The 11,942-nt window shown below is 34.0% G+C and overlaps 1 protein-coding gene and 1 long non-coding RNA gene across 2 annotated transcripts; one reads left to right on the top strand and one right to left on the bottom strand.

The window, feature by feature from the left end:
- Positions 1-3,679: 3,679 nt before the first annotated feature.
- On the top strand, positions 3,680-6,324 carry LOC112015512 (pollen receptor-like kinase 3). Its single transcript, XM_024047916.2, has 2 exons — positions 3,680-5,040; positions 5,331-6,324. The coding sequence occupies exons 1-2, from the start codon at positions 3,720-3,722 to the stop codon at positions 6,104-6,106; spliced, it is 2,097 nt and encodes a 698-aa protein (XP_023903684.2). The 5' UTR covers positions 3,680-3,719; the 3' UTR covers positions 6,107-6,324.
- A 2,048-nt stretch (positions 6,325-8,372) lies between these two features.
- LOC136071114 (uncharacterized) lies at positions 8,373-11,628 on the bottom strand. The gene is made up of 2 exons (XR_010632427.1): positions 9,571-11,628; positions 8,373-9,064 (listed from the first exon to the last, which is right to left on the bottom strand). It is a non-coding gene; the product is annotated as an uncharacterized LOC136071114 (long non-coding RNA).
- Between the last annotated feature and the right edge of the window lie 314 nt (positions 11,629-11,942).

Below are 11,942 nucleotides of genomic sequence, written 5' to 3' on the forward strand. Positions count from 1 at the left end.
ATACTATTACCACTTACCAATTACCACTAAACACTTGATACCTAAATTTGGTGCAACTCTTATTCCAGCTTTCTAGAAGCTAATCTTGGTATAATTTTTGATATGTTTAAAGTAGGAAGAGAAAATGAAGGTGGCAAGTAAAGAATGACAAACTATAATGGAGTACATAACATATTAAGTGAAGAAGAATAAGTAAATATCTTATAAGAATTACACCTCAATCTCAATCTACTCAACGTTGGTAGACGTGGAAAAACGAGCGGGGGAGGTCGGGTTCGGGTCGGGTCAATCGGGTCGCGGGTCAAAACAGGTCACGGGTCAAAACGGGTCATTTTTAAACGGGTCAAATGAGTTACGGGTCAAACGGGTTGCAGGTCAAATGGGTTACGAGTCAAACGGGTTGCAGGTCAAACGGGTCGGGTCAAACGGGTCTGACCCGTTTTTCCATGTCTAATTATTATTTAAATTGTCACTTCATAGGCTATTTCATTACAAAAAATATTAATTATATTAATAATTATTGAATAAGTTTTGCTACTTCTAAAAAAAATAATAAATAAATAAATAAGAGTTTTAGTCATTAAAAAAAGTCATCGTAAGTAATATTTTTGTAGTGAATTCTAATTAACTCAACTCATAAAATTTTGTACTCTCGAATAAGAAAACTGGAATTCAAATCCTACTTATACAGAAAATCGATTAGTATCTTGATTTGATGATAATGACTGAGTTACAATGATGAAACAATTTCACTTTAATAAGTATGAAAAATATTTTTAAAGTTAGCAATTTGCTTATTTGATTGTCTACTAGATCATTTTTCTTCTCAAAGTGCATATTAATTCTAGATCTACATGGTGAACAAGCACTAAAAGCAATTAAAAAAAAAAAAAATTGAACCTTGAAAAATGGAATGCTTTTTCAGTTTCATCATGTCAATATTGAATCAGAGATAAAGAATTGGTTTTCCCTTCGATGGAAAATTAGGAATTGAGTTAGTTGATAAGATTTAGTCAATGAATTATGAATTGTGCATCTGAGAAAATTTAGCACCTAGATAAGGAATTGGTGCAAAGCGTAACCGAGGCCAGTCGTTGCGCCAAGAAATGACACAAGCCAGCACATCTGACTATTATAGTATAAGTATTCAGCCACCTTCTAGTAAGTTGCAATTGAAAATTTTTTTTTTTTTTTAAATTTTAGACAAGTTTGTTTTGAAGACATGGATTAGTAGGAGAATGTCTATTTTGTAGACTTTTTAAGTGAAGTTAAAGATATATTTTTACCGAGTTTTCCTCAAGTTATTTCTCTATTAAATCTAAGGTTTAGAGGTATTTTTGAATCACATAAAAGTCTAGTCTAAAAAGGAGAATCCCCTTATAGATAATATAGATTATTATTTAAATTTTCACTTCATAGGCTATTTCATTACAAAAAATATTAATTATATTAATAATTATTGAATAAGTTTAGCTACTTCTAAAAAAAATAATAAATAAATAAATAAGAGTTTTAGTCATTAAAAAAAGTCATCGTAAGTAATATTTTCGTAGTGAATTCTAATTAACTCAACTCATAAAATTTTGTACTCTCGAATAAGAAAACTGGAATTCAAATCCTACTTATACAGAAAATCGATTAGTATCTTGACTTGATGATAATGACTGAGTTAGAATGATGAAACAATTTCACTTTAATAAGTATGAAAAATATTTTAAAAGTTAGCAATTTGCTTATTTGATTGTCTACTAGATCATTTTTCTTCTCAAATTGCATATTAATTCCAGATCTACATGGTGAACAAGCACTAAAAGCAATAAAAAATAAAAATAAAAATTGAACCTTGAAAAGTGGAATGCTTTTTCAGTTTCATCATGTCAATATTGAATCAGAGATAAAGAATTGGTTTTCCCTTCGATGGAAAATTAGGAATTGAGTTAGTTGATAAGATTTAGTCAATGAATTATGAATTGTGCATCTGAGAAAATTTAGCACCTAGATAAGGAATTGGTGCAAAGCGTAACCGAGGCCAGTCGTTGCGCCAAGAAATGACACAAGCCAGCACATCTGACTATTATAGTATAAGTATTCAGCCACCTTCTAGTAAGTTGCAATTGAAAGACTATTCAAGGATGTTAGTTGATACTTGATAGGCCCCAAATCAGGGAAAAAGAAAAGGAAAAAGAAAAAGTCTATATGATTGTTAATTTGTTATGCCAAAGCCACCCCAAGATCCATCTAGGAATTTCTCAAAAAAAAAAAAAAAAAAGATCCATCTAGGAAACGTAACTGGATTCAATGTTGGATGATGTGTTTTGAAGTGGAAAAATAATCTTTGAATGATGCTGCTGTTATTATAGTATATAGTGTCGTGATATCTACAAATTGATGTGTGATTTGTTTTAAATACAATAAAATGGGGATTTTTTTTTAAGGGTAAAAAAAAAAGAAAAAAAAATGAATAGTTATTAATTCGTTACCGAAAAATTTGAAATAGTTATTCCTTATTTTATGTAATAACTCCAAAAAATAAATCCCCAATAATTATGGGTACCACACACACACAACTATTTGAGCATGTGCGTGAGATTCTTTTTTCTTTTTTTTTTCTTTTTCTTTTAAAGGTTAATAATTTTTATTCAAGATAATAGTAGCAATGGTTTAAAAAAAAATAATAATAATGTTCCATAATATTATATTTCAAAAATATTACAGGCCTTGTCGCTAAATCTTTTAGCATATGTTAAATTTATATTTTATTAAGAATATAAGGGATTTAAGAGATGGAGAGCTTCCTCAAAAAAAAAAAAAAAAAAAATGAAGAGAGATGGAGAGAACTATCTCTATGTATGTGCTAATGAGTAATGACCATAAAATATGAGAGGAGAGAGAGAGAGAGAGAGAGAGAGAGAGAGAGAGAGGTAACTCTAACCACAAATCACTTTAATTAAAATAAAATGAGGGGACTTAAATTTTTCTAGTATGATTAGAGTAATTTTACTTTCATTTACGTTTATCATTAATATTACTTTTACTATACACTAATAAAAATAAAAATATAAAGTGTAGATAGATACAAGGCAAAAGATTCTTTAAAAAATGTAGTTAAATTGTATAGAATTACATCTGAAATGACATTATATGTGAAGATGATAGATACAAACAATACCCAAAATAAATTTATAAATAAAAAAAAAAAAAAAAAACAATTAAGATGTGGCTACACATTCAATTGTCTAAACAATTAAAACCTCACTTTGGGTCGGCCACTTAAGCAAGATGTCCACCTTTAATCACCCAGCTTGTAACACCCAAAATAAAATACTGTGAGCTGGGTTATTAAAAAAAAATATTTAAAAATACTGTGAGCTGAACATAGCCTAAAATTGGGACTTCGATTTTTTTTTTTTTTTTTTTAGCTTGAAACCCACCTTAAAAAAGCATCTTTAATCCCATTAGAACAAACGGTTATAACGGTTTTTCAAAAAAAAAACTGACTTTTTCAAACAAGAAGCTCCAGAACTCTCTCCCTAAAGCCCTTAGGCCTCTCCCATTCTGAGGCTATCTTTGCACTCTCTCCCAAAACAATACACACCATGAAGAGAACACTCCAATTCAAGCCACAACGAGAATTCAGCAGAGTAAATAATACCCAAAATTTCACAGCAAAATTTTCACTTGCCAAAAGCTTTCTTAGGCTTCAAGTTACCGGCTGAGTAATGGCCGCTACTCAGCAATTCCTCCGGCGGTCTCTTTTCCTGTCCATTTTTTTGTTCCTCTCTCATATGGGATCTTCTTTAACCGAGTCAGAAGCATTGCTTAAGCTCAAAAGTTCGTTTACAAAAGCCGGTGCTCTAAATTCTTGGGTGCCTGGCTCATTGCCTTGTGAGGGAGAAGTTGGGTGGGATGGACTAGTTTGTTCCAATGGCGTTGTCACCGATATTCGCCTTGGAGGTTTTGGTATATCAGGAAAGATAGATGTTGATGCCTTGCTTGAACTTTCTGATCTCAGAAGTATTAGCATTATGAGCAATAATTTTTCAGGTCCAATACCTGCATTCAACCGGTTAGGTTCATTGAGGGCCATATACTTGTCAAGGAATCGATTTTCAGGTGAAATTCCATCGGATTATTTTGCAAATATGGGATCTTTGAAGAAAGTTTATCTTTCTAGTAACATGTTTACAGGCAAAATACCTTCTTCATTAGCTCAAATTCCCCGTCTTAGTGAATTGCTTCTTGATAACAATCAATTTAGTGGAACTATTCCTTCTATAGATCAACCTACATTGGCGTCACTCGATGTTGCAAACAACAAATTAGAAGGTGAAATTCCATCCAGCTTAACGAAATTCAATGCAAGTACATTCGAGGGAAATGGTGGCCTTTGCGGGGAACCGTTGGGCAATGAGTGTAAAGTGGCAGCAGCTGAGCGGCCAGCAGGATCAAAAAACACAAACATTTCAAAAAATATGATTATTGCAGTTGTAGTTGCAGCGGTGGTGCTTCTTATGATTATCGTTGTGATTATTGTAAGATCAAGAAAAAAAAAGAGAGATGAGTTTGATGTGCTTGAACGTGAAAAGAGAAATTCTGAGGAACGTGTTGTTGAGGTGCGGGTGTCTCAGGCCGGGTCTAGTAGAAAAGAAGCCGATTCAATCCATAGGAAGGGCAGTAGCTCAAGCCGTAGGGGATCTAGTCGTGGCAAAGGCAATATGGCGGTAGATTTAGTAGTGGTGAATAATGAAAAGGGCGTTTTTGGGTTGTCAGATCTGATGAGGGCATCTGCAGAAGTGCTTGGAAATGGGTCTTCGGGGTCTGCATACAAGGCTGTGATGGCTAATGGGGTGGCAGTGGTAGTGAAGAGAATGAGAGAGATGAATGCACTGGGAAGAGATCAATTTGATGCAGAAGTAAGGCAGCTTGCAAGTCTACAACACTGGAATATCTTGACACCTTTGGCTTACCATTTCCGGAAAGATGAGAAGCTGTTGGTATATGAGTACATTCCCAAAGGCAGCTTGCTTTATCTATTGCATGGTATGATTTATGACAAGTTCTTGCAAAGTCTGCATTTTCTCTTTTGACATCAAAATAAGAAGGGTGTCAATCTATTAGAAAATGGCAGCCTAGCTTATTTAGAAAAACAACCCAACAATGTTCGTTTTAATTATCATTTTACAATTGCATATGACTTAATAGGTAAATTTAAGATTTATATTTTTGGGACCAAACAGAGAGTGAATTTACATGCATTTTTCTTTTGGTGAATCTAGACATCAATGTTTGCTACATAAATGACTTCTAATGATGTCATTGCACTTTTTTAGGTGATCGTGGACCATCACATGCTGAACTCAATTGGCCTACACGTCTCAAGATTGTTCAAGGAATTGCCGAAGGGATGGGTTATCTTCACACTGAACTTGCTTACTCCAGTATACCCCATGGAAATCTCAAATCCAGCAATATTCTTCTCAGTCCTGACTTTGACCCCTTACTCATAGACTATGGATTCTTCCCATTGATCAATCCTTTGGATGCAGCACAAGCATTGTTTGCATTTAAGGCGCCCGAGGCAGCAATCTTTGGCCTAATATCTCCTAAATGTGATGTATACAGTCTAGGAATTGTCATTCTTGAAATCCTTACTGGGAAATATCCTTCTCAATATCTCAACAGCAACAAAGGTGGCACAGACGTAGTCGAATGGGTGAACTCAGCTATTGCTGATCGTAGACAATCTGAATTGTTTGATCCCGAAATTGCAAGCTCTAGAAATTCAATTAGTGAGATGAAAAAGCTTCTCCACATTGGTGCAGCTTGCACTGAAAGTGATCCCGAGCAAAGACTAGACATGATGGAAGCCATTAGAAGGATAGAGGAGGTGCAAGTAGAGGGAGGCCTAGAGGATAGAACAATGAATGTCATACCATCTCTTCGAGACAGCTATGAAGATTCTTTTCCACAAATAACTTTTGAAGCAAGAAATTCATATGACGGCCTTGGAGGGCTATCTAGGACGAGACTTGACTCACACAGCTTTGCAAGCCAATCATCAGGGCGTCCTAGTACTGATGATAATTTCGTCTTTGCCATCCCATAATAAATGTAAAGAAGTTTTTATTTTCTTTTGATTAAGGAATTCTCTGTATTCAACTTAATAATTTTGTCTTTGCCATCACATTATTCTCTTTGACCATCGCATACCTAGTGTGATGGTCACTCCACAAGTATAAGTACTTGTTGGGTGTGATGAGGCAAAGGCTGAGGTTCAAGTCTCCAGGAAGGAGCTTCACACACATATACACTTAGATTAGATTAGAATAGAATTTCTATCTTATAAAAAAAATTTTAAAAAAAAAAAAAAAAACATTATTCTCTTTGGACTCAAAGTCACCTGTTTTTTTGTAAAAACCAATGTTCGCCGCAATTGCTTTGGCTTCAAATTAAAAAAACTAGAAAGTATTTTTTTTTTTTAATGAATAAGAAGACTTTAAAGCACAATAAATTTTACAAAAGATAGTTAATCACTTGAGCCAGAAAACTTCAACCAAACAAAACAAATCAGCAGCTAAAACTGCAACAAAACAAATCTAAGCTTGACAAAGCGATTAATCTTATCGTACTAAAATTATGCATAAGTTTAATGGCATGTAACTGTAAGCCATGTTGTAGGAGTAACTTCATGTTGACAGCCATAGCAAGAGCAACAAATTATGAGGAACCCGTACTATGTCTGATATGTAACACCATCCAAACCGCCACTTTAATTATACATTAGGGAGATCCATTTGCTAAATGATAACTACGAGGGGATGCTCGCAGTACAGCTAGTCCCAATTCTCAATTCTAATGCATTAAACATAGTTTAAATGTTTAATTATTAGTTGCTGTCACAAGTTGATACTGCTAGAATGATTGAACATAAAATAATACTGTCAAATCTTTTGTTTATGCTGTTCCAGATAATTGCTAATCCAAATTTTAGGTTGGGATCAGCTCAGCTGGGGTGTCTCCTGAAATTGACGTGCCTAATTGGAGTTCTGATGCACTGTGAAGTTAAAAGTTTGGACATAGTTACACTAATGGTCAGTGTTTGTTTTGGTTGAGCTTCAAAGGATCTAATGTGAGTAGAAATAATTACTGGATTGAAAAGATTTAAGGCTAGAAAGAATACTTGTGGTTGGCCAAAGCAGTTAGTATAGCAATTGAGCAAACCTTCGAAAATCCAATCATTTTTCCTTAATTTGAATCTTTTCATATTGTGTGGTTCATCTCTCTTAATAAGATTTCCATCATAAAAAAAAATAAATAAATAAAAAAGCACACTTAAAAAATTTTCCATCATTTTTTTAGAGTTCATTGTTTTTGTTTAACATGGCAATCTATCAATATTTGCAGGTGTGAGGATCTCATGTTGGTAGCTATCTCCCCAGCTTTGGAGTTTCGCATCATACTAGGTCTTCTTTTTTTTTTTTTTTTTTTTAAGCTTTGGAGTTTCGCATCATACTAGGTTTTTTTTTTTTTTTTTTTTTTGGATCAATCAGAAACTTCTTATTACCGACAAATAAACCAAAGTTTACAAAAAACACAGCCTCGCAAGTTAGCAAAGCTAAACTAAGACACCAAGCAAGGACTGACACTAACAAGGGGGGATTACAAACTATCCCTTCCCAAGTAGAAACAGGAAACAAAATACTAGCCGGAAAGCCTAGAACAGCTTCATAACAGAAATCCTACTGACCAAACAAGGACAAGATTAGGATTGAGCCCCCCACTTAAAGCAAAGTACGGTATTTAGAGTTGATCTTTGGAAGCCTGAATTTTCTTCTATCCTGCCTTTAACATCTTTTTTGATTCTCCCCACAGTCTGCTTCTCAGTCCATATTTGGCCATTATGGATGAGTGCATTTCTTTGAGACCAAAAATGGTACACTGTAGCCCAGACAGCAACCTTACAAAGTAAATACTCTCAAGCTCTTCCCCTTCCAAGTGATGTCTGCCCAACTGATGTTATCTTGCCATTTGCACACTGTTTGTGGTACTGCCCTACTAGGCAATAGCTCATGACAGTGAACCAAATCCTTTTGGTGAAGGAACATTCAAAGAAAACGTGCTTTCTTCTTTCTATGATGCCCCCACGAAAAACGCATTAGCAGTCTCCTGTGTAACCCCATTCAGCAATCCTATCCCTGGTTGTTAACCTATCTTTTATGGCCACCCAACCTATAAACAGAATTTTAAGAAAGGAGCCTCTAATAAAAACACCATTCATCACTTGGATTTTGATGCTCCTGAAAGCTTTGCTGTGGCAATTATGCACAAAATGAATGCAGAAACTAAGAGATAGAATTGAGAGAAGAACAAAATGAATTTGAAAGTGAATTGCATTAATCACAGAGAACATGTACATCAGTATTTAAAAACTTGTTCTAGACTACAAATGTGCCTTTCATAGCTGGTAACAAACAATGCAAGATTAACTACACTTACTGCCATACCAAAAGATGGTTGCAGGGTTAACTGCTATAAAAGAATTGTAGTTATAACAAGCTGAACTAATCTGTAACAAATTTCAACAGTCTTCACTGATCGAGTTTCACTATAATCACCTACCAATTTCCTTCGGTAAAGTAGGATCACTAACATCCCCCATCAAATGAATGGGGACTGGAGTAACCATGAGTTTTTAGATGAAGGCATTTGGTAAGAACATCTGCAATCTGGTCCTGGCTTGAGATAAATTTATCTTTGAGGCCTTTGCAGACCACAAATTCTTGGACAAAGTGGAAGTCAAACTTCAATATGTTTTGTTCTAGCGTGGAAAGCAGGATTTGAGGCAATAGCTAGTGAAGAGAATTTATCACACCAGATCGTATGTGAGTGAGAAAGAAACACGCCTACTGATAGGATTGTGGCCAAGGAAAACAATGAAGCCTTATGTAGATCTTCTATGAAAGGGATTCCCAGCCCAATTTTCATCGGCATATGCAGATAGGGATAAAGACCCAGGTTGAAAGAGGATGACATCATACCTTCCCTCCGCCATACATTGCATTGGCTGTTAATAATGTTTGTCAATACATGCATTCTCCTACTGAGACATTAATGTCAGAACCAAAGTTGTTCATGTAAATATTACAAGTATATTGTTCTTCAATATCATGTTCAAACACAAATGATAAAGTGACTATACAGATCAACAAAAAATTGTCCCAACCTATCCATTCAAGTATATATATAATTATCCACCATATATTTTGAAATTTAATCATATTCATTGAGCCCCATACTAACAGTAAATCCCTCATAAATCCTACCTTCTGCTATGTTTCTAAATCTGCTAAACAACTCCAAATTCAAAACTTCTAAGATATAAACTAATGCATTTCTGGGAATGGAATAAGACTTTAACTGGCTATTAAACCTTTAATTATGACCTTAAATTTTTCCATTCCATTATTGTTGGAGGAAGAAGTGCAATTTGAACAAGAATAAAATATTATTTAATAACACGTAATGAATAAATAGAGGGACCTCACCTCTGAGTGACTAGAAAAAACTTACAGGAATATGACCTCGTAGAGTGCTGCAAGAAGCTTGTATACCCTATCTGCATAACATTCCTTTCAATGATCTTCAGCTTCAAATTCACAAATATTAACATCTGTCTGAACTAAGTTGTCTAGTTCAAAAAGTTTTATAAAGCTGAAGTTCTTTAGCATGGGTACACATTAATCTTGTGATACACTTAAAACGTTTAAACGTAGATACACATTTTTTTTTTTTGTACAAATAGTAACATCTGCCTGAACAAAAATACGAGTACCTACGCTGAAATGTTTAAGCATATCACATAGATACTTTAGACCCACTAATGTCTTGCAAGAGAAATTGCCATGACTATGTAGCAACTTCGAAGGTTTCCAACCCCATACATCACTGTGAATCCTGAGATTGAGTTCATCCACTTTACGTGCAGTGACATTGCCAATTTATGTATCAACAAGATCAGAACAGTAATGGCAAAAGTTGTATGTTAGGCAAAAAGTATATCTCCAATTTCCATGGTGGTAACATGTCTTTGGTATAACTAGACTAGTCCAAAACAAGGATTCAACCAATGCACAGGTATTGAAAATAGTTTCAATAATTACTAATATCTCCAATTTCCGTTAAAATGAGGTGAATGGATTTCTTAAAACCAATTGTACGTCGAAATCGGAAAACCCAATTAAAAAATAACCATAGTTTTTTAACCAGTTCTCTTTATTTTCATTTGAACCACAAAATTGCTAAGATATAAACTAAGGCATCTCCAATTTCCCTCAAAATTTCATGGAAAAAAAAAAAGAACAAGTAATAATTCATTAACAAAGAATTAGATACATCAGTTCATCCAAACAAATCTGCAACCACAAGCAGCAAACAAAACCGTTCCATCACCTAGCACAAAATCTGTGGAAACAACACAGCATTAAAGCGGCTACAACAAGAAGCAAAGAACAACTACTAAATCAAGGACAACAAAACTCAAGTAAACAAACTCCCTAGGGAATGACTTAAGGAGATAAAAATTGAAGCTCTAATGTTAAAATTTTTGCAAGCAAGTCCACATTGTATCATTTCAAACACTCAGAAATGCATGAAGAGAAAAATACAAGAAAGCTATGTACAACAACAACAAAGTCTTATACCAAACTGATGGTTTTAGCTTAAACAGAATTTCACATTTGCAATTTTAACTTAAATCTTTCTCATTTCTTCATCAATTTCAAGCAGATTTTGGCTTAAATGAAAATTTGATGGTAAAAAATCATTAAGAATAAATGAAGGTGTACTTAATCGCCACTCCATTCTTTACCATCAAAATTTCATTTAATAAGAGCCTATGCTATTAATGCAATTATATACACGGATTTTAGCTTAAATGGAGTCTCTGCAACTCTTGTAATAATTCAAAAGAGACAACAATGATTACCCAAAAAATAAAATGATGATTACATGATACTAAGTCAAAAACAAATCTAACTTGTTTGTTTTTTTTGTATTAACATAGTGCTAAATCTAAAATGTACTCTTCAGGGTAAAAACGTTACATATTTACATTTTAACAGATACTAGGTCAAAAGAAAATCTAACCTTTTTAAAAAAAATATTATTTGTATTAACATAGATCTAAATCTAAATGGATGACAATTCCAAACTTTTTCTTAAATTTTTATTTATAGGATCCGAATTTAATTGTGTCACAAGATCGGAGTTAGGTAAAGCTTATGCAGGAAAATAAATCATTCAAATTAATCAAATCACGGTAAAATTGTCGCGCGCGCACACACAAACACACACACATATATATATATATATATATATAATGTGGCTCACCCAATAACAATGAATCAGGGCAGTTCACAGAGGCAATATGACAAGCAAAGCAACTGTAAAGAAACCACAAGAGATCTGATCTAGAGATCAGACACAGAGACAATAAGTGAAAGAGTGAGGCTACAATTTTACCCAATTTAGGGAGACAGACAATAACTGAAAGGCTGAGGCTACCATTCAGCAAGAAAAATAAAGAAAGGCTATATAAAGGTTTTCTGACTGACTTCATGTGAAATATTGGGTGGGGTGTCAGATCAGATTCGTGTGGATTGTTTGGTGGGGTGTCAGATCAGACGCAACTTCTAGTTGGATTGAGAATTGCACATGTTGCAATTGCAATAAAGGGTTGAGATTGAAAGTTAGAAAAAGTAACTTTCAATCTCAACCGTTAAATAAAAAAATATTAGAAGTAAGTAAAAAGTTAAAGTTAAAAATGTAAAAATAAAAAAAAAAAAAATTGTGAAGGAGTGAGGTTAATTGCATAGTGCAATTGCATATGATCTCAATCCCTTCTGGTTCACCCTATTTGGGTTTTTTTTTTTTTTTTTTCATTA

This window comes from Quercus suber, unplaced genomic scaffold (genome assembly GCF_002906115.3).
Source record: "Quercus suber isolate HL8 unplaced genomic scaffold, Cork oak 2.0 scaffold_286, whole genome shotgun sequence".
Classification (NCBI taxonomy): Eukaryota; Viridiplantae; Streptophyta; class Magnoliopsida; order Fagales; family Fagaceae; genus Quercus; species Quercus suber.